Here is a 24,239-nt window from a genome sequence, read left to right as displayed (position 1 = left end):
GCTGCACTAAGTCAGCAATCGGTTGCCTCGAAGGGAAGGTGACGCAGAACTTACAGAAATAAAGGATAGAAAGAAAGAGACAAGAGAGGAGATAAAGATGGGACCAGAAGACTCACAGCTTCTGGAACTGCGAGCCTCAACCCTAGTTTCCACATCATATTTATTAAGAACTCCAAAGCAGCTGTTCCTCATCAGCACAGCAATGTTTACAATAACTGGGGACAAGTGCAACAAATAGGGAACAGGTAAGCCAGTTTCCCACAACAATGAAGGCTAAGAGTTAATCATTGAATTTTATCATTAAAATATTATTTTGATATTAAAGAGAATAATTTCATAATTAAAAGATCTGTTATATATAAAAAGTTCATGCAAATTGATAAAAGGATGAAACTTCAGAAAACAGGCAAAGGATATGAATTGCCATTTTAAAGAAGATGATATTCAAAGGGCTGATAAACACATGAAAAGATGTCCAATGCCAAACAAAAAGATGCAAATTAACCCTCTCTCCTTTCTCGCAGATATTAGAAGAGACAGAAAACATTGTAGTAGAAGAAACCATAGGTGAACATCTCCAAAAAGGTTCTCAATAAGTATACAGCAACTCTGATATTCTAGGTTTTTATTTTAAAAGATGTGGATTACTAACCCTCTATCAGGATTTCAGCTGGATACACAAATTTCTTAAGAGATGAGTCTGAATGGAAACTAAACTTAGATAATACAAGATGGGCAGAAGGAAATACATAGTAAAGACAATGCACGTAATAAAGCGAAGTTTCATTTTTTTTCCCTTTCTTTCTTTGCAAATGTGGAGAACCTATTTGTGCTTGAGACTGTGTTACAAACCATAAAGATATTAAGATACAAAACTGCTTCAGGAAACTCCAAATCTTGGGGAAAATATATAAATAACTGTTGAACCATGGTTCATTCATTCAGCAAATACTTACTGAGCCCCTACTGTGTGCCATTCTAAGTTCTGGAAATAGAGCAGTAAACAAACCAACTATTATACTAAGGAGATTCTCAAGACCTATAGTGAATTAGTTTTATTCTTGTCATTTATTTCCACCACCCTCAATCCCTCCTTTAAGTACTCAAAGGAAGGGAGAGTAAAAAGTAAAATTCAAGGCAAAGTGATGAAGAGGTCCTTCATTTTCTATTGTACCTAGGACTGGATGACCCCCACTTCAGGGAATGGATTAGGATAAATAGAACAGAAAAGAACACATGCTTTGAATTGTATACAACAGCTGGAACCTTCTTCATACTCTACAAGACTGTTTCATCTGCCCTAATTGCTGGCAGGAGTAGGGGTGGGCAGTATCATGTTGACTTTACTAAATTAGCACTAGTAGTTAAAATAGGTAGCTCTCTTCCTATCAAATTCCCCTCTCTCCAGTTTAATCATAGTTGATATAGCCTGGCTTTAATATTTGTAAATTCCAAAGAACAGTCCTTAAAATATGACAGTTCCCATAGCTTTTTTTCCTAAAAGGAAAGTACAAAGGTTTGATTCTGGCCAGCATTTGAGGAAGCAGCAAAAGAAAGTAGCAAAGGACAGGGGGAAAGTCAGAATGAGAAATAAAATTCAGCCTGATCATGCATGAAAGTATTTATTTCAGATGGAGAAGAAGGAAAGGAGCATCCATTGATTTTAGGTCTTAAGATCTCGTGGGGCAATGAATCGGTCATCACAATTGTGATGATGCTTAGAAATGCATGCAGTTTAAGTAATTAATAGGTACTTTTACTGCTATTACTGTTTAATTATAAAAAGTTGTTGTAAATTCTATGTTATGTTGACTTCCTGATTTAGCTGCAGAAGAAAATCAAAACATAATAGAAACATTGAGAGGAAAAGTAAGAGAAAAACTAAAAAATGCTAAGGTAATATTTTATTTTTCTTTCTGATTTTAAAATTTACTGTTTAAACAAGACATGTAGTATAATAAACTTTTATTCATTCAAAAAGAGCCAAAATTCAGTCTTAATATATCTTCTTAATTCAAAAAAGTTTCAAGTTCTTTCCTGTTTTTTGCCTTTTGTTTTATAACACCCCTATGATGTCAAACCTAAAGCCAAGAAAAGTTAGGTGATTTAGTAATAGTAATTATCTATAACATCTCATATTTACAAACATATATATGTATATATATGTATATATATATTTATATATATTTAAAAAATGAGAAGTCTTCATTTTTATCCATTTTGGAAAAAGCCTTGTGAGCACAATTATGTCTATTATTTCTATAACAATTAAGTTCCCTATACCATTTATTTGTCATGTTTCAGATTAATCAAGGTGAAAAGTCTTCAACACAGTTGCTCATTGACACTAAGATATATCAGTGTTCTAAGGTGAATAACTTTTAACATTAATATGACAGGTAAATTGTAGATACAAAGAAGACATAAGATAAGCTTTAGCATTTTACGTATTTTTTAAATTTCTGATGTCTAGTAACTATGAGTTTTACTTTTTTTAAATATTTTTATTTTTATTTTTATTGATTTTGTAAAAATATTACATTAAAAAAATATGAGGTCCCAGAGTTTTACTTTTTATTATAGAATCAATACCTCTCCTAAACTTCCCTTAAAACAGTTCATCTAAATATTTGTGTTTTTGAGAAAGAAATGATAAGTGATTTATATTGCAAAGATTCAGACTTTACAGTTCTGAAAAATTAGATCTTATTTACCAACAAGTATATGACTAAGAATATGGAACTTTTAAGACTCAAACTTCACAAAAGATTGAAGGGTTTAATGGGATGATAATTGTGTGATAGCACCAGAAAACAGGGAGAGAAAAAATAGTTTGACCTGAGTCTGCATTTTGATCAGATTGAAAGATAATCCTCTTAATACTAAGACTAGATTGAAGAAGCAAGTTCAGGAAGATGGAGAAAATTTTGGCTTTACTTTATGTGGGTTTTTATTGAAGTTACCAGAACATAAAAGTAAACAAACAAAAGAACAACTCGTGAACCAACAGACTCAAAGTTAAATAGACCTTTATATTTATTGTCTGTCTTGCTGCTTTTTATTCATTAATATAGATAAGAAAGTTACTATTTACTGTATTATGGAAAAATATTTCTTTTTATTTATAAGCAGAAAAGCATTCATTTCAACACTGAATACTGGTTTATTATTTAATCCACAGACAGCTGTCTCTTTGGATGAAGGTCTTTTGTTTTTCGTTACAAATGGTAAAGAAGGCTCAGATGGTGGAGCTTTGAACCAGTCTTTAGAGCAGGTCTGATTCGTTTCCATTCCTCCCGTTTCCCAACTCTAGGGAAAAATAACTTTTTATTTAAAGACATAAAATGAAATATCTGGATGGGAGGTGGCATTTTTATCATTGAGTCTTTCTCTTCTCTTTGAATTTGAGAAGCTGTTCATAGTAATAATACCTAATATTGAATGCTCAGTAGATACCCAATCATTTTTAGTGTAGAGTCTATCATTCAATCCTCTTAATCCTATGAAGTAAGTATTATTATCTCTGTTTTATAGGTGAAGAACAGACACAGAGTGTTAAGCATTGGTAGAACTGGGACTTATATAGGCTGTCAGCTCTGAAGCCTAGGTTTTCTTTTTCTTTTGTTGTGCATCACATTATTCTCTGTTATTTCCATTACTCCCCATAGATTCCACAGTCTTCATCCCTTCTCTTCCAATCCCAGATCCTTCCAATATCTACCAATTCCTCCCAGAATTTAATTTAATTTTAAAAGAAGTTTTAGATTACATAAATGATGCATTGAAAGTATAAGGGGATTCCCATATACACTACCCCGTTCCCCTTCCCCACTTTTCCCCATTAACAACATCTTTCATTAGTGTGGTACATTTGTTACAATTGATGTACACATATTGAAGATTGCTACTAACCAAAGGCAATAGTTTATATTATAGTTTACACTTTGCACTGCACATTTTTATAAGTTTTGACAAAATATATAATGGCCTTTATCTGTCATTGCAATGTCATTCAGAACAATTCCAATGTCCAAAAAAATGCCCCATGTTATACCTATTCTTCCCTCTGCCCTCCCCTCAGAACCTCTGGTGACCACTGCCTTTATATCAATGTTATGAGACCTTCCACTACAACAATAATAATACGTATACTTTAGTTGATAGTTTCATTCTCCCCTTATGTTTTTCATTCCTCAGTCTTGAGGATTTGGGGATGATGATATCCATGCTGTTTCTGATTGAGAGGGGGCTTAGATCCCATGGGGTAGATGGATGGAAGTGTCTTGCTTGCCGTTGTAGATACTGTTTTTTGGGATGGGTGTTCTCCATCATATCCTTCTGTTAGTTGTCTGGTGGGGGAGTCTGATAAACTGGAGAGTAGGTGTTGCAACGCTGCTGAGATCCAGGGCTCAACTGGCATATGAACAGATCAAAGATTTAAGTCCCTGGGACATATATTTAGTGAGTAGAGTGCTAGATACAGGTTCAAATAAATGGGGCAGAAGAGCCATGCATAGTGAAATTGTAAATGAGTCTAACTCTGTTACATTGGGAACATATATTCCAAGGTAAAGCCCACCGAAAGGGTGCTGAATTCCTGAGATTGCCCTGTCTGTAGTGTCTAGATGTCTCTATAGCTTTCAGGAATAGCCCTACTTGAGGCACTGATAACTTTGGCAGTCAATGAGATGTGCATAAGCGTAACCTCTGGAATGACCTCCCAACTTACTTTGAAGTTCTCTTAGCCACATAAACTCATTTGTCTTTGCATCTTCCCTATTTTGGTCAAGGTCTTTTTCCAGTTGTGTTGCTAGTTGGTACTTGGTTATAATCCCTCCGTGCCAGAAGCATCATCCCTGGGAGTCATATCCCACAATGGGGGGAAGGTACTGCATTTATAGGCTGAGTTTGTCTTAGCGAGAGGCCGCATTTGAACAATGAGGCTTTCAGGAGGTAACTCTTAGGCAATTTATAATACTAGGCTGTTTCAATTTCACAAGAACAAGGTTCCTAAGTATATGCATCAGTGTAAAGGGCCTGGCATATTGGTCTGTCCTCCTTTGTTAGGCAATGCACATGTACTATACAGATTCTTGCTGCTCTACTAGAGAATGTAGTAGGACTTCCCAGGATGGGAATTCAATATTCTCTTGGTTGTAACATGGGTCTCGACCTACTGAGACAGCACCCCATGACCACGTGAATATATTCATATTCCATAAAGGCATACCCAAGGTGCACCCCTCCCCACACATCCCCCATCACTGACACCCCACACCAGTGATCCTTCCCTGCCACAATTGTGACCCTTCTGCAATTGAAGACCTCACCAAAAAAAGCCAAAAAATAAAAATAATAGTAATAAATACATAAATTTTTTCATTATGTCTTTCATCACCATCAGACATGTTACCTTTTGTGTACGGTGACAATATCTTCTGTATGTTCTCCAGTGTCTTATTTTTTTCATTTTATTTTCAAGAAGTTTTAGGTTACAGAAAAGTCACATAGGAAATAACCATACTTATGAACCATTACTTTTGAAAATGAAACTTAGCCTAGTATTAAAGGGTGCTAAAGAGTTACCTCCTGAAAGCGTCCTTGTTGCTCAAATGTAGCCTCTCTCTAAGCAAAACTCAGCCAATAAATCCATTGCCTTCCCCCAGCCTGGGATCCCCAGGGATGAGCTTCCCTGGCACTCAAGGATTACTACTAAGCACCAAATAGCAATGCAACTGGAAAAAGACCTTGATCAAAAGGGGGAAATGGTAAAGACAAATGAGTTTATATTGCTAAGAGACTTCAAAGTGAGTCAGGAAGTCATTCCAGAGGTTATGCTTATGCATGTCTCAGCAGGCTCTCATTAATTGCCAAAGTAAATATTGCCTAAAATAGCAAGACTCCTGAGGACTCTGGAGACATCCAGACACTATCGGCAGGGCAAATTGTTCAGGAGTATGGTGCCCTGCCAGTGGGCCCTACTTTGGAATTTATACTTCCCAGTGTGACAGAGTTAGACTCAGTTGTAGTTTCCCTACACATGGCTCTTCTGTGCATTCAATTTGAACCTATAGTTACTACTAGAGTTGATGGATGTATGTCCAAGAGACCTAAATCTTTGTGCTTTCCATTTGCCATTGGTCTTGTGGGAAGCTAAGCATGCCCCTTCCTTCTGGGAGAAGGGGGATCCTAGTCCTAAATACCTTGTTCAGATATTTGTTTGTCACACTGCACTTATGTCACACTAACAACAATGTTCCTGTGAGATGGGGTGAAATATCTCTTTTCTACCATATCATATGCAAATGTATCAATTCCCTAGGATTATGCATGCAAAGTTAGGTGAGAGTCCTCTAACTTCATATTCACTGTCATGTAGAAGCTGCCAGCAGACACTACCTTACTGTGAGCTTCATAATTAAGACCAAGAAGGTGATTTAGGAAACTACTTGGACTTAGACTAAGTATGTAAAGAATAGTTGGGCAGGTGGGGCTTGTATTGGTTAAGGCCATAGCTTGTCTGTCTCAGGTAAAAATATAGGCAAATTGAGTAGGGCTTATAAGAGACAGTAGAACCAAGGTCTAAAATGAGAGCACTATACACCCAGCCGTCAGGGTACACCCAGCCATCAGCCATCAACCTGCTCTAGAGGCAGGTTAAAAGCCCTGACCCAGATCAGGGGTACTGTTAAAAGAAGCTTGGTAATGTGAGTTTTAACAGAACAGAGAGTCCCATTTTGTTTATAACTGGAATCTTCAAAGGGATCCCTTCTGTGGGGATCCCCCAAATCTTGCTCCTATCTGTCAGTGTCATACCTTGTTTGAATTCTGAAAAAGATACCACAAAGATTTCTGAACATAAAATATTTTCTTGGTTTCATGACAGGAATAGGAAGGAGAGTATGATGAAATTATGCCTTGATGTGAACCTAGATGATGCTTCACGATGTTACTTAATTTTACTAGAATTGATCAAGACTGTGTCAGGTTTTCCATTCTAAGGAATTCTATTGTTTACGCTTGTATTTTATTAACTTACACCTAAACGTACATTTTTGAAAATTGAGAGATTTTTATTTGCATGATTCACAGCCTCTCTGTCTCTTTCAATATATGTAGATTTCAAATTAAAAGAATAAATTCTGAAAGTTGTATTTCAGAATTTCACCATAATCACTCTGCCACAGACTTATATACTGAACTCCTAGTTTTCTTTTCTTTTTTTTTAAAATGTCTTCCAGAAAATAGCATGACTATTTCAGATAACTTTAGGTAGTACTACTTTCTGAATGGGGAAAAAAATTGAGTTGAAAACTATGTGACCTGACCACATGGCCTAATGCCTTTACAGCATGAATCTAAGTAGCTGAAATATAATAGTCCAATATTTTAGAATATTTTGCATAGCAGAAGAAGAATTTGAATTATAGTTCTATTTCAGTGGTCTTCCATTGAAGAATTGCACAGAAGAGCATAGAAAATCATATTGCATAATATTAAGCCTTAAATGAGTTCAACTCTAAAGATTCAGCAAAATTTCATTATAACACAGTTGCAACTAGAACTTGATCTGGGTGGCATGAGTCAGAAAGACAGTATATAGCAAGGTTCCAGTACATTTTATTTTTCTCTGTATTAATCATTGAGGACATGCATGTGGACTTATTTTTTCTTTTTGACATTCAACAGAGATCAATTAGTGATAATTATCAAAAATATTTTTCACATGGTGATAATTTGCAAAATTTTGCTGAGGGTCAAGATGAAAATTTTAAGGAGGAAGTCATTTTTCCAGATTTACTTGAAGTAAAAGCTGCTGAATACAAAGATGACCAAGAGCAAACAAAAAAACAACAGGCAAATGTTTTCGTGCCAAGTAGTTCTCCAGGTAATGCTCATTTCAAATAAAATAATCAGTGGAGTATTGACAGTATGACACTGAGTCATGTTACAAGGGAATAGCTTCTTTGTGTACTAGATAGATGAAAAGTACTGATCTCAAATTATAGTAAGTTTTCTATATTTCTTCTTCATGCCCTCTCTGAGTTAAGGGAATTGGTTAAGAGAAGTCATCCACTGTATATATATATTTAGACTTTCTGCTAGAATTTAGTGAGTTTTGTTTAGTCAGTTTAATATTTTGGACTTTCAAGTAATATCTAGGTTTTGTTATTAAGTGGTCAACCAGCTTAAATTGCCAAAAGATATGATGCCACGCATTTTAGAAGATGAAGGAATCTATATTCAGAGAAAACCAGAAATATATAAAAAGATCTGCAACAAAATGGAAAATCGCCTACTTAAACTAGAAGAGGCAAGTGCAGTAACTAACAAGAATATTCACAAATTTAAACCACTCTTTGATAGTATGTACTATTTCTTTTTGGTGAAATAGTTAATTATATTTCTTAAATATTTTTGATAGGGAAAGTGCTGGTTTGAAGAAAGTGGAGAAATAATATCATTACCTTCACCTATTAGACAGTCATGGAATTTCAGACTGAACATAAGCAAGGGAACCTTAAATCCAGCACTAAAGACCATCTACAGGAAGGTAATCAACAGCAGTTTTTTTGTTATCATTGTTAGAAATATTATAATATCAAGTATAATTTGTCTCTTTTTGGTGTCTAGTTACCCTTTACAGCTATTATTAAGGCTACCAATATAATGGCTAAATTATGATGAAATATTAAGTAGCCTCTAGAATTATGCTCTTGAGTAATATTTAATGATATGAGGAAATGCTCAAAATAAAATGTAAAGTGCCAAAAAGCAGGATGCAAAATTATACATATATGTGATCCTAATTTAAAAAAAAAGATAAGAATTAATATATACATACATACATACATATATATGTGTGTATACATAAGAAGATAGGAAAAATATATCAAGATTAATTAATTTTAATAGTAGGATATAAGACAGTTTTTATTTTCTCCTGTATACTTCTATATATTTTCTAATTTCGAAAATATATATATTATGCTTATAATCAAAGAAACACATTTTATATGCATTTTAAAAGACACTATGAAAATTAGTAGTCTATTAACCCAATAAGAAGAATATTTAGACAGATATAGTTATAAAAATAAATATTGGCTTGCAATTTAAATCAAAATTATTTGCACTTAGAGACAACAGCAAGATGGTGGCGGAGTAAGGAGCTCCTAGAGTCAGCTCCTGCTACAGGGCAGTTAGTAAATACCCAGAGCTCTCTGGAGCCAGCTGAAGCACCTATCTGGGGGCTTCAGGAGGCCAGAAGGGCATCCTGAAGGAATGGAAGAAGGACACTGCCCATCTGCAGAGAAGACTCGTAAGTAGAGCACTCCATACCCCGGAGGCCGGTGTCCAACCTCCATGGGAGGCACAGGCAGCCTCGGGAGCTGTTCCGTGGCTGGAATTGAAAGCTCTACTTCCCAAAAATAGGGGAGAAAGAGACGGACACCAACTTCAGCTACTAATGAGTAAAATTCAGCGAGCTACAGTATAATCCTGAAAAGAGCTAAAGTTTGAGCCTGTCCAAGTAAGAAAGAGGTCGGGAGCCGCCATCTTAACTATGCTCCTGGCACAAGGGGAAGTGGGATGGACTGAAAATCACAGTGCTGGTGGGGACCAACTTCTTTCCATCCAGGTCAGATTGCAGGTCTAGCCTAAGACCCAGTGGCACCTCCGACAGGGAGGAAGCTGCAGGAACCTGCGCCAGCCTCTCTGGGAAGTTGCTGTCCAAGCCGCAGAGGCCGGTGATTGTCCTACTCTGGTGGTGCAAGCCGCCCCAGGAGCTGTTCTGGAATTGGAAGCTCCATTTCCCAAAAACAGGGGAGGAGGAGATGGTTGGCTGCCAATTTCAGCTACTAATTGGAAGACTCAGATGGCTAAGGAATAACCCTAGGAACAGCCGGGTTGTCCAAGTCAGAAAGAGGCCGGTGGCCACCTTTTTGACTCTGCCCCCAGCCTGAGGGGAAACCGACCTGAACAAATATCACAGTGATAGTAGGAACCTGTTTCTTTTACCCAAATCAGCCTGCAGCCCTAGCCTAGGCTTCAGTCCCACCTCTGGCAGGGAGTAGGCTGGGTAGCTCAGCACCAGTCTGTCCAGATAACTGAAGGTACCTTTGGCTGCAACAACTGAATAATTAAAAGTCTCCTGGGGCAACTGCGGTCATTTTGGACTGCACTGCATAGATTGCTGCCCACACCTGCAGCTCCATCCATGCCCCTGGCAGGAGAGAAAGGGGTGTGAAGCTTCATCAGTCTCTCTGGGCAACTATAGTCTAGGCCTACATGACTTGGATTATTCCACACAACTGTGAATCTGTCCCTACCTCTGGAAAAGGAGAAAGTTGGGAGAAGCTTCATCTGTCCCTGGGGCAGTGAGGGCAGCTTGAGCCTCCACAGTTTATAGCACCAGTTACATCCTTGGCTCCTACTTTACAACCAGCAAGGGAGAAAGGGGAGGAAGCCCTAAACTAAAGAGAAAAACTGCACCCAGAATAAATACTCTAGTAATCTGGATATCAAGACACCAACCAAAAATTACAACCCACCCCAAGAAACAGCAAGCTATGGCACAGTTAAAGGAACAAGATAAGCTTCCAGATGACATAATGGAGTTGAGACAACTAATCATAGATGTTCAAACAAATTCCTTAATAAATTCAATGAGATGGCTAAAGAGATCATGAATATTAAGAAGACACAGGAGCACAAAGAAGAATTTGAAAGCATGCATAGAAAAATAGCAGATCTTATGGGAATGAAATGTGCAATAAATGAAATTAAAATAACATTGGAATCATATAATAGATTTGAGGGGGCAGAAGAAAAGATTGGTGAGCTTGAAAAAATGGCCTCTGAAAATGAACATAAAAAAGAACAGATGAAGAAAAGAATGGAAAAAATTGAGCAAGTTCTCAGAGAACTAAACAACAGCCAGAGATGTGCAAACATACATGTCATGGGTGTCCCAGAAGGAGAAGAGAAAGAAAAAGGGGCAGAAGGAATATTTAAAGAAATAATGGTAGAAAATTTCCCAACCCTATTGAAGGACTTAGATATACATGTTCAAGAAGCACAATGTACTCCCATCCAAAAAAATCCGAATAGACCAACTGCAAGACAAATTCTAATCAGAATGTCAATGCCAGAGACAAAGAGAGAATCCTGAGAACAGCAAGAGAAGAACAATTCATAACATATAAGGGATACCCAATAAGGTTAAGTGCAGATTTCTCACCAGAGACCATGGAGGCAAGAAGATGGTGGTCTGATATATTTAAGACACTATGAGAGAAAAACGTCCAGCCAGGAATTTTATATCCAGCAAGACTGTCTTTCAAAAATGAGGGCAAGATTAGAATATTCACAGATAAACAGAAACTGAGAGAATTTCTAAGCAAGGGACCAGATTTTCAGGAAATACTAAAGGGTGTGCTAGAACCTGAAAAGAAAAGACAGGAGAGAGAGGCCTGGAAGAGAGTCTAGAAATGAAGATTATATCAATAAAAGTAATTAAAAGTGTCAAAAGAGTAGGGAAAATAAAATATGAAAGACAAAACTCAAATAATCAAGAATAAACTTAACCAACCATGTAAAGCACTTGTATTCAGAACACTACAACTCATTGTTAAAAAGAAATTTAAAAAGACCTAAATAATCGGAAGAATACTCCATGCTCGTGGATTGGAAGACTAAATATCATTAAGAGGTGAATTCGACTGAAATTGATAAACAGATTCAGTTCCATCTTGATAAAAATTCCACCAGCATTTTTAAAATAAATGGAAAGCAGGATTTTCAAATTTATTTGGAAGGGTAAGGGGTCCTGAATAGCCAGAAACATCATAAAAGAAAAAGCAAAAACCCTCATCTCCAGACTTTAAATCACTGCCAAGCTTTAGTGGTAAAAACAGCATGGTACTGGCGTAAAGACAGACTCATAGAACAATGGAACCAAATTGATGGCTCCGAAACAGTCCCTCACATATATGATCAAGTGATTTTTGACTGACCTGTTAAACCGACACCGCTCGGGCAGAACAGTCCATTCAGCAAAATGGTGCTAAAAGAATAGGATATCTATAGCCAAAAGAAGGAAAGAGGACCACTATCTCACATCTTATCCAAAAACGAACTCAAAATGGATCAAAATCCTAAAAATAAAAGCAAGAACCATAAAACTTCTAGAAGAAATTGTAGGAAAATATCTTCAAGACCTGGTGGTAGGTGGTGGATTCTTAATGGAGATAAGAGAAGGACTGAGATGGACTACTGATGTTTAATGTATGTAGAAGTTTTAATTAGCTTTACTGTAAAAGTGTGGAAATTTATAGAATGGATGGTAAAAGTAATAATAGCTAGTTTATAAAAATGGTAGTCTAGGGATGTAAATGCCAATTGACAGAATGCTAGAATAATCTAGGAACTGAATAGCACAATAAACCAAGAGGTAGATGAGAATTGTGGTTGATGGTACAGATGCAAGAGTGTCCTTTGTTAGCTAGAGCAAATGTTTATCACTACTGCAGGGTGCAGGGAACGCATGGGAAAAATACAACTGGAATGACCTATGAACTGTGATTAGCAGTAATAATATAATATTCTTGCATCTATGCCAAAGATGTACTGGGCTGATAATGGGGCAGTATGGAAAATGTGAGTCAAATGTATACTATGGACATGGTATAATATCAGATGATATTATCTTATCTGTAACAAATGTTCCATCACAGTGTAGTGTGTTGACAGAGGGGAGTTGTTTGGGAATTCTGCACATGTGCAGGACTGTTTCATAAGTTTACAACTTGTGTCATAAAAAATATATTTAAAAAATAATAAGGTGTGTTGGGGGAAAAACACACCAAATGTAAGATAAGGACTATAATTAGTAGTAAGATTTTGACAGTATCCTTTTGTAATTTGTAACAAACATTTCACAACAATGCAAAGTGTTGGTGGAGGGTTGATGTATGGCACCCTTGTATGATCTTATGCATGTTTGCTTTGTAAGTTCACAACTTTTACTATACACTTAATTGTTTATGTATGTTCATATATAAGTGACATAAAGATAATAACAGGGAGGTTGGAGGAAAATACTTTGGTTTAGTAGTAATATTTTGACAATGCTCTTTAATCATTAGTTAAAAAGGTTTAACAACAATGTAAGGTGTTGGTGGTAGGGTGAGTTATGAGAGTCCTGTATGATGTTATATATGTTCGTTTTGTAAGTTCACAACTATTACTATACACGTATTGTTTATGTATGTTTGTGTGTGGGTGATATATATTTCAATATATTAAGTGAAAAATAAAAAAAGTAAAAAAATTATATGCACTTAATTATCCGTTCACTGACTCTTATCCATTCTATATATAGGAGATATGTCTGTAACTAGGTACAAAGTAGGAATAGTACTTACTCTAAATACCCACAGGATTTTGTTCTTTACTCCCGCTGCTGCTTTAAACTTGTGATTTACTTTTGCTCTTCTAGTAATTATATGCCCTCTGTAATTAGTGCTTTTTCTTTACAATATTCTCTCTGTTTCTTATATATTCCAGTAACTGAAACATTATTCTCTCACTTACTAACTCCTATCCAGATGCCTAGCATGTAGTAGACACTTATATATAAATAATGCTTATATTATTTGTAATGGGATTTAATACTTCAGTATCTTTGAGCTTTTAGGGTCCTAGTATAATCTAGAAGTGAAAGACACCAGTTGGCTGACATAATCTTAAAAGATCTTATTTTCTGCATGATGCCTTTCACATCATGAGAGACTAGCATTGTCTCTGCTCCATGCTGACTCAGAGTGGAATACATTCACCAACATTTTATACATTATTCCCACACCTATCATTACAATATCTTTTCTGTTTTGCCCAGTTCTGTTACTGTAAAAATCCATTTCCATTAAAAAATTTTAAAAGAATAAAATAAAGAGGAGGGAAAATTGCTGGTATTTATCTTATGTTGTTTAATATTATGTTGCATAGCTTCTATGCTTTCTGGTAATGATTTACTTTACCTAATTTTACACATAGTTTAACTCAGGATAAAACAGAGATATTCTAATATAATTATCTGGAATCATTGCTCCTGGAGAGAGAGGTCCTCGAACCAGTGACAGTTTGTTAAATGAATGAATGAGTGAATGGATGAGTGAATGATTGAACACATGCATGATAATAAAGCACAATTTACCATTTTTAAAGAAATACTAAAATAGCTAGTAGATCTCTATTAACACCTTTGTAACCACCCAGAATCCCAAGTTGGAGACCACTGTTGAATAAGTAACTTTCCTTTAGTACACCTGTTTCAGCTTCATCCAAGCACAATTTACGTAATTCATGGAATCTTAGAGTTAGACATAAATGTAAAGGTCACCTCACCAAACCTTCAAACTGAGTATTCAAATTTATTTTGTAGCATCTTTAACAGATGATATTCTGAATTTATATCAGACAAATGTCGCTACCTGCCTTTCTCTCTTCTTCACATTTATTCAACCAGCACTGAATCTTCTTAACAAGACAGGCACCTCTTAGTAATTTTAATTTTCAAAAGTTCATTTATAATTTGGATGTTTAAAACTTAAAATGTTTCTTCTCTTGCTGTTTTTAGCTGGCTAACAACCAGTTTACTATCAGTTTGCTACACCTAGTGGGTCGAATGAAGAGCACGATTTTTCCTCTGAGTTTACCCTTACACAGAGAATCCATACCTCCTATGGATAAAACAAAAGCAAGTTTTTTTTTAAGATTTATTTTTATTTATTTCTCTCCCCTTTCCACTCCCCCGCCCCCATTGTCTGTTCTCTGTGTCCATTCCCTGTGTGTCCTTCTGTGTCCACTTGTATTCTTGTCAGCGGCACCGGGAATCTGTGTCTCTCTTTGCTGCATCATCTTGCTGCGTCAGCTCTCTGTGTGTGCGGTGCCACTCCTGGGCGTGCTGCCACTCCTGGGCGTGCTGCAGTTTTTTCGTGCTGGGCGGCTCTCCTTACGGGGCACACTCCTTGTGTGTGGGGCTCCCCTATGTAGGGGACACCCCTGCGTGGCATGGCACTCCTTGTGTGCATCAGCACTGCGCATGGGCTGGCTCAACACAGGTCAAGGAGGCCCTGGGTTTGAACCGTGGACCTCCTATGTGGTAGGCAGACTCTCTATCCGTTGAGCCAGGTCTGCTTCCCAAAAGCAAGTTTTATGACTTCCTCCTGCCTCCCTTCAACCCAATGCAGAAGGAAGTAGAAAGTTCCTAGCCCAGGAGAGAGTAGGGAATCAGACTGGCAGCCTACAGTCCATGAGGAGCTCTGGGTATGCCACACCAGGACAGGGGCTGGGCAGAAATTCTGTCAGTAAAACAGCAGGTGTATCAGCAATGACACAGACTGGAGGGCATGTCTTATTACACCAGGCAGATCCAGAGGGCCCAGTGCTCTCCTTTTTGATGGCTGCAGCAGTCTGGCTCTTTTGGGGAGTGGCTAGGAATTCATGAATTAGGGCACACATGCTAAGTAACTAGTCCTCTCAAATCACTAAAAACTAATCATACTCATATTCAACCATGCTTTAACTCAAAATAGTGCTTATAATTCTAAGGCCTTTTGGCATCAACTAATTTGGGAGCAAGCTGGTGTCCAAATAGAGACAGTCTCATGTGAAAGAAAGATGGTCACCCTGAATAAAAGGGGGAAATGGTAAAGACAAATGAGTTTATATGGCTAAGAGACTTCAAAATGAGTTGGGAGGTCATCAGAGGGGTTGCGCTTATGCACATCTCAGCAGGATCTCAGAGTCATCCACAGTAGATCCAATTCCAGGTACTGGTGCTCCTGAGGGCTATAGAGACGCCCAAGTCCTATAGTCATGGCAGATGGCTCTGGAGTTCAGTGCCATGTCAGTTGACCCTACTTTGGAATTTGTGCTCCTGAGTGTGATGGAGTTGGACTCAGATGTGACCTTTCTACACATGCCTCTTCTGTGACTTTTAATGAACCTGTGATTGGTACTGGGGTTGGTGTATATTCAGGAGACTTGAATCTATGGAATGGCCATGTGCCAGCTGGGCCCGAGCCTCAGCAGAGTTACAGTACTTACTCTCCAGTTTGTTGGACTTACCCAAGTCAACTAACAAGGAGGTGAAGATGGTCAGCCACCACACCAGGAAACTGAGAGTTCCTACAACTGCAAGCAGGAGAATCCCATCCATCAGCCATGTGGGATCTAAACACCTCTTGATTTAGAGGTGGAGTGGTCATCACCATCCCAGGGTCCACAGAACGGAGGAATAAAATATGGATTAGAGTGGACTTACTGGTATTCTACTATAGAACTATTGTGACTCTAGCAATGGAAGAAATTGTATCATTGATGTGGAGATGGTGGCCATGGGAGTTGCTGAGGGCAGGGAGAGGGAAGAAGAAATGTGATGTGGGGTATTTTCTGTACTTGGAGTTGTCCTAAATGATGTTGCAGGGACAGATGCTGGACATTATATATCCTGCCATAACCCACTGAACGTACTGGGGGAGAGTGTAAACTACAGTGTAAACTGTAATCCATGTGGTGCAACTGTGCTCCAAAATGTATTCAACAAATGCAATGAATGTGCCACAATGATGAAAGAGGTTGTTGATGTAGGAGGAGTAGGGTGGGGTGGGGGGTGGGGTATATGGGAACCTCTTATATATTTTTTTTTGAAGTTTTTTTTTTATTTCTCTCCCTTTCCCCTCCAACCCCGCCCCCCCCCCCCCCCCCGTTGTCTGTTCTCTGTGTCCATTTGCTGCATATTCTTCTTTGTCCACTTCTGTTGTTGTCAGCGGCATGGGAACCTGTGTTTCATTTTGTTGCGTCATCTTGTTGTGTCAGCTCTCTGTGTGTGCAGTGCCATTCTTGGGCAGGCTGCACTTCCTTTCACACTTGGCGGTTTTCCTTATGGGGAGCACTCCTTGCATGTGGGGCTCCTTTATGCGGGGGACACCCCTGCATGATCTGACACTCCTTGAGCGCATCAGTACTGTGCGTTGGCCAGCTCCACACGGGTCAAGGAGGCCCGGGGTTTGAACCACGGACCTCCCATGTGGTAGACAGATGCCTATCCACTGGGCCAAGTCCACTTCCCTCTTATATTTTTTTAATGTAACATTTTTTGTGATCTATGTATCTTTTTTAAAAAGACAATTTAAAAACCCACTATAATCCACACTAAATGGCAGTGTTCCAATATTATTTTTTATCAGTTGTAACAAATGTTCCACACTGATGAAGGATGTTGATGCGGTAAAGTGTGGGAAGGGTAGGAAGTGGGGCACATAGGAATCCCCTACATTTTTTTTTTAAGATATATTTATTTCTTTCTCTCCCCTCCCCTCCACCGCCCTGGTTGTCTGTACTCTGTGTCTATTTGCTGCATCGTCTTCTTCGTCCACTTCTGTTGTTGTCAGCGGTACAGGAATCTGTGTTTCTTTTTGTTGTGTTATCTTGTTGTGTCAGCTCTCTGTGTGTGCGGCGCCATTCTTAGGCAGGCTGCACTCTCTTTCATGCTGGGCGGCTCTCCTTATGCGGCGCACTCCTTGCGCGTGGGGCTCCCCTACGCGGGGGTCACCCCTGCGTGGCACGGCACTCCTTGTGCGCATCAGCACTGTGCATGGTCCAGCACCACATGGGTTAAGGAGGCCCGGAGTTTGAACCGCGGACCTCCCATGTGGTAGACGAATGTCCTAACCACTGGGCCAAGTCCGCTTCCCTCCCCCTACATTTTTTATGTAACATTTATATAATCTAAGTATACTTAAAAAATTAAATTAAATTAAAAAAAGAAAAAGAAAGATAGTCTCCTTATAAAGTAGCATTTGCTTAGAGGGCCAGGTCCCTCAAGGAAATTTTCCAGGGAGTCACCAGTATATTTACTTAGGAACAATGTTTTTAATAAGTGCTTACCATTTAACTCCAGCTCACAGGTGATCCTTAGGTCATTACATTAGCTGACCTATTGACTCAACAAATGTAAACACAATTTGCCATAGTGTTCCTATGGGAAATTCTTTTTTGGCTTATAACCTGAATGTCCAGCCTACACCTACACACAATAGTGAGATAGATGACTATAGTTTATATCAGAATGAATAAAATGCTGGGATATAAATATATCTTATGAAATTGAGTGCCATAGTGTCAAGGAAGAAGAATCAAATTATTGTTTTTTGCTTTTCTGCATCTCTTTAATTTTCCTATGGTGAATATGTTGCTTTTCTAAGGAAAAGTTATAATTTCAAAGGAAATAGAAGCAAATTAACATTGTTTACATATTTTTCTTTAAAAGGCAGTAAAACCTGATCTAGAAAGCTCTATCAGGAACAAAATGGAAGGTCAAAGGAAAATGTACCAATTAGATCTCAACATTGTGGGTTTACAGTTCAGCCATCATCCTCTCTTCAATCAAGAACAAGTATTATGTGCTAGGCTGCTCCAACTTTATGAGTGCTTTCAGAACAGGCAGCAACAGAATTTACCTCAGCTGCTTTATGAGAAGGTAAGAATGGCTTCTCTAACATTTATAGAGCTGCTGAACATTTAAGATTGAAAGTGAAAACAAAATTGTTAGGCCAAAGCAAGTTCTCATAGAGCCTTTTCCCTTAACACTTTAAGTATGTAACCAATTTGAAAAATGATTTGATTTCAGTATTTCTGAAAAGAAATTGTAGGAGTTTTTGGGCCAGGGAAACATATCCTGCAGAATGTTTAGCACTTATGAATGGCTTCCTAATCAGTGGTATTCTTGGTTCTGTGACTCAGAAGAGTATGTGAAATAATTATTTGAAATGCCTTTCCAACAATTAAATGATTAACCAATTTATATCCATGTGGCTGTTCTAAGTCTTGAATAAACTATTTTGATAAAGATATTAGAGATCATGAGTCTCTTATCAAATGTGAACAGTCTTGGTTTGAGGGTGACTAATTCAGGTGGTCATCCAATGATATCATAAAGGGATACATAAAGTCTGAAAAGAAATCAAAGGAGTACCACTGATTATTTTTATGAATTTGTACTTGTCATTGAAACTCTCTGCTGACTTTCTGATGAGTGAGCATTTTGTTAACTAGTGCTCTCTCTGAAAAGGTATTTTGATGGGTCTCATTTAGCTAATGAATACATTTGAAATAAATACATATTAAGGTAATCAATTAAACATTCAAGCATGATGGAGTCACTCACATATTCCAATAAACTGGGAATAACTATTCCTTAATATAGTGCTTTTAAAAATTACAAGTGCTAAAACCACAGGACTTAGTCCATTTGACTGAGTTTTCATGTAGAAATTATATGGAAGAACTTAACAAAGGATGACCATGCATTAACAAAGTCAGAATATTTCCTAAAACAAGTATAGAAAATTCTAAATACTACTTTCACTATAATTATGGCCACTCTTTTTTTTTTTAAAGGGTAGGATTTTTTTGTAAAGATTTATTTTATTTATTTCTCTCCCCTTCCTGCACCCCCACCCCAGTTGTCTGTTCTCTGTGTCCATTTGCTGCATGTTCTTCTTTTTGTTCCGTTGTTATCAGTGGCACGGGAATCTGTGTTTCTTTTTATTGCGTCATCTTGCTGCATCAGCTCTCTGTGTGTGTGGCGCCATTCTTGCGCAGGCTGCACTTTCTTTTGCTCTGGGTGGCTCTCCTTTTGGGGCGCACTCCTTGTGCGTGGGACTCCCCTACACAGGGGGCACCCCTGCATGGCAGGGCACTCCTTGCGCACATCAGCACTGGGCATGGGCCAGCTCCACACGGGTCAAGTAAGCCAGGGGTTTGAACTACAGACCTTGCATGTGGTAGACAGATGCCCTATCCACTAGGCCAAGTCCGCTTCCCCAGTCTTTTTATTAATGGAGAAACCAGCTCTGAAATTGTGATGCAGACCATTGGAAATGGGATTTGATTTTATAGATTTCTACTTTTACAGATAATTTTCCAAAAATATGCATAATTTTTAAAGTCTGATATAAGAATGTGAAATTTATTTAATTATGGTACTATTACTGTATGAAGACTTTAATTTTTTTCTTTTTTGTTTATTTTCATTTATTGAAGTATATCACTCACACATAAACATACATAAACAATAAGTGTATAGTAATAGTTGTGAACTTACAAAACAAACATACATAACATCATACAGGGCTCTAATACCTCACCCTACCACTAATGCCTTATATTGTTGTGAAACATTTTTAACTAATACTTAAAGAGCATCCTCAAAATATTACTAGTAACTAAAGTATCTTACATTTGGTATATTTCTCCAAATGCACCCTATTATTATTATTTTTATATCATTTATACTTGAACATACATAAACAGTAAGTTGAATAGTAAAAGCTATGAACTTACAAAGCAAACATGCATAACATCATACAGGGGTCCCTTACATCAACCCACCACCAACACCTTACATTGTTATGAGACATTTGTTACAAATTATGAAAGAATATCATCAAAATCTTACTACTAACTATAGTCCTTATCTTACATTTTTCCCCTTAACCTACCCGATTATTTTTAAAATATGTTTTTATGATAGAAGTTGTAAACTTACAAGACAACTATGCACATGTGCAGAATTTCCAAACAACACCTCTCTATCAACACACCACACTGTGGTGGCATATTTGTTACAGATTATGAGATAATATCACCAGATTATTACCAGGTCCATGGTGTACATTTGACACACTCTTTCCATACTCCCCTAAAATCACCACAGTACATCTTTGGCATAGATGCATGAATATTACATTATTACTGTTAACCACAGTCCATAGGTCATTCCAGTTGTATTTTTCCCATGCTTCTCCGCATTCCCAGCACCCTACAATAGTGATGTTTATCTGCTCCAGCTCACAAAGGACACCCTTGCATATGTACCATCAACCACAATTCTCATCCACCTCTGGGTTTACTGTGTTATTCAGTCTCTAGCTTATTCTCTAGCTTTCTCTCAATTGACATTTATATCCCTAGACTACCCTGTTCAGCCACATGACCATTTATAAACCAGCCATTACTCACTATAATATGTTACCATTAACTTCATGCATTTCCACAGTTTTACAATAAAGTTAATGAAAACATCTGCATACATTAAACAGCAGTAGTCCATCTCAGTCCTCCTCTTATCTTCTTTAAGAATCCACTACCTACCACCAGGTCTTGAAAATATTTTCCTACATTTTCTTCTAGAAACTTTATAGGTCTTGCTTTTGTATTTAGGTTTTTGTTCCATTTTGAGTTAATTTTTGTATAAGATGTGAAATGTCCTCTTTCCTTCTTTTGGCTATGAATATCCAGTTCTCCCAACACCATTTGTTGAATGGACTGTTCTGCCAGGCTTGTCAAAAATCTCTTGACCCTAGATGGGAGGGTCTGTTTCTGAATCACCAGTTTGGTTCCATTGGTCTATGTGTCTGTCTTTATGCCAGTTTTATGCTGTTTTTTACCTCTGTAGCTAGGTAATATGATTTAAAGTCTGGAAGTGAGAGTCTTCCAACTTCACTTTTCCTTTTTAAGATGTTTCTGGCTATTCAGGACCCTTTCCCTTCCATGTAAATTTGGTAATCCTGCTTTCCATTTATTTAAAAAATGCTGGTGGAATTTTTATCAAGATGGAACTGAATCTGTTTATCAATTTCAGTAGAATTGATGTCTTAATGATATTTAGTCTTCCAGTCCATGAGCATGGAATACTCTTAAAATTATTTAGGTCTTTTTATATTTCTTTTTAACAATGAGTTGTAGTATTCTAAATACATGTGCTTTACATGGTTAGTTAAGTTTATTCCTAAATATTTGGGTTTTATCTGTCATATTTTATTTTCACCACTCTTTTGACAATTTTATTTACTTTTACAGATATATTCTTCATTTCTAGATTCTCTTCCAAGCCTTTCTCTCCTATCTTTTCTTTTCAGGTTGTAGCACACCCTTTAGTATTTCCTGAAAAGCCAGTCTCTTGGTTATAAACTCTCTCAGTTTCTGTTTATGTGTGAATATTCTAAACTCACCCTCATTTTTTAAAGACAGCCTTGCTGGATATAAGATTCTTAGGTGGACGTTTTTTTCCTGCAGTATCTTAAATATATCACACCACTGTCTTCTTGCCTCCATGGTTTCTGATGAGAAATTGGCATTTAATCTTATTGGGTATCCCTTGTGTGTGATGCATTGCTTTTCTCTTCCTGCTCTTAGAATTTTCTCATTGTCTTTGGAATTTGACATTCTGATTAATATTTGTCTTGCAGTTGGCCTATTTGGACTTATTTGAATGGGAGTATGTTGTGCTTCTTGGACATGGATATCTATGTCCTTCAATAGGGTTGGGGAATTTTCTACCATTATTTCTTCAAATATTCCTTCTGCCCCTTTTCCTTTCTCTTCTCCTTCTGGGACACCCATGATATGTATGTTTGCACATCTCTTGCTGTTTTTTAGTTCTCTGAGACCTTGTTCAATTTTTTCCATTCTTTTCTTCATCTGTTCTTTTATATGTTCACTTTCAGAGACCATTTCTTCAAGCTTACCAATCCTGTCTTCTGCCTCCACAAGTCTGCTATTATATGATTCCAGTTTATTTTTAATTTCATTTATTGCTCCTTTCATTCTCATAAGATCTGCTGTCTTTCTACATATGCTTTCAGATTCTTCTTTGTGCTCATCCATTGTCTTCTTAATATCCTTAATCTCTTTAGCCATATCACTGAATATGTTAAGGAGATTAGTTTGAACATCTATGATTAGTTGTCTCAGCTCCTTTATGTCATCTGGAGGCTTATTGTGTTCCTTTAACTGGGCTCTATCTTCCTGTTTCTTGCAGTTGATTGTAATTTTTCTTGATGTCTTGGCATCTGGCTTACTAGATGTATTTATTCTGGATGCAGTTTCTTTCTTTAGTTAGGGCTTTTTTGCCCTTTCTCCCTTGCTGGTTGTGTGGTAGGAGCCAAGGATGTAATTGGTGCTGTAAGCTGTGGAGGCTCAAGCTGCCCTCATTTCCCCAGGGACAGATTAAGCTTCTCCCAACTTTCTCCTTTCCCAGTGTTAGGAACAGAGCCACAGCTGTGTGTAATAATCCAAGTTGTGCAAGCCTAGACTCTAGTTGCCTAGAGAGACTGATGAAGCTTCATGCCCCTTTCTCACCTGCCTAGGGTGGGGATGGAGCTGCAGGTGTGGGCAGCAATCTATGCCATGTGGGTCCAAAATGACCACAGTTGCCCTGGTAGACTTCTGACTATTCATTCTGTCTGCCAAATGTTTCTGCAGTTACCCAGAAAGGCTAGTGCAGGGCCCACCAACTTGTGTTCTGCTAGAAGGGGGGCTGAAGCTTAGGCTAGGGCTGCAGGCCAATCTGGATGAAAGAAGCCAGTCCTTACCAGCACAGTGATTTTCAGTCCACCTGGCTTCCCCTCATACCAGGCATGGAGTTAAGATGGTGGCTACTGGCCTCTTTCTGACTTGAACAGATTCAAACCTCAGCTCTTCTTAGGATTATACTTAGGCTGACAAATTTACTAATCAGTAGCTGAAGTTGGTGCCCAAACATCTCTTTCTCTTCTGTTGTTGGGAAGTGGAGCCTCCAATTCCAGCCATGGAATACCTCCTGAGGCAGCTTGTGCACTGGCCTCTAGGGCATGGAGTACTCTACTTATGAATCCTGTCTGCAGATGGGCAGTCTTCTGCTTCCATTCTTTCAAAGATGTTGCAGGATGCTCTTCTGGTCTCCTCAAGCCCCCAAACAGGTGCTTTAGATAGTTCTAGGTGATTACTAACTGCCCTGTAGCACAAGCTGACTCGGAACTTCTTACTCTACCATCATCTTTCTGGTTGTCCTGTAAATTTGGGTTTTTTTTTAAAGATTTATTTTTATTTATTTCTCTCCCCTTCCCCCCCGCCCCAGTTGTCTGTTCTCTGTGTCCATTCGCTGTGTGTTCCTCCGTGACTGCTTCTATCCTTGTCAGTGGCAGTGGGAATCTGTGTCTCTTTTTGTTGCGTCATCTTGCTGTGTCAGCTCTCTGTGTGTGCAGCGCCACTCCTGGGCAGGCTGCTTTCTTTCCTGCTGGGCAGCTCTCCTTATGGGGGTGCAGTCCTGCACATGGGGCTTCCCTAAGCGGGGGACACACCTGCGTGGCATGACACTCTTTGCATGCATCAGCACTGCGCGTGGGCAA

General features: G+C 38.0%; 1 protein-coding gene across 1 annotated transcript in view; it reads left to right on the top strand.

Moving 5' to 3' along the window:
- CC2D2B (coiled-coil and C2 domain containing 2B) overlaps positions 1-24,239 on the top strand; it is a 138,013-nt gene that overhangs the window by 13,525 nt on the left and 100,249 nt on the right. Inside the window, 8 exon segments of the mRNA XM_058298679.2 lie at positions 525-585; positions 1,826-1,896; positions 2,305-2,370; positions 3,182-3,274; positions 7,690-7,888; positions 8,178-8,314; positions 8,426-8,554; positions 18,338-18,547. Of these exon segments, the coding sequence (XP_058154662.1) occupies positions 525-585; positions 1,826-1,896; positions 2,305-2,370; positions 3,182-3,274; positions 7,690-7,888; positions 8,178-8,314; positions 8,426-8,554; positions 18,338-18,547 (966 nt within the window).

Source organism: Dasypus novemcinctus, chromosome 6 (genome assembly GCF_030445035.2).
Source record: "Dasypus novemcinctus isolate mDasNov1 chromosome 6, mDasNov1.1.hap2, whole genome shotgun sequence".
Lineage (NCBI taxonomy): Eukaryota > Metazoa > Chordata > Mammalia > Cingulata > Dasypodidae > Dasypus > Dasypus novemcinctus.
The sequence above is the reverse complement of the archived record's forward strand: the minus strand, read 5'-3'. Positions and strand labels throughout refer to the sequence as shown.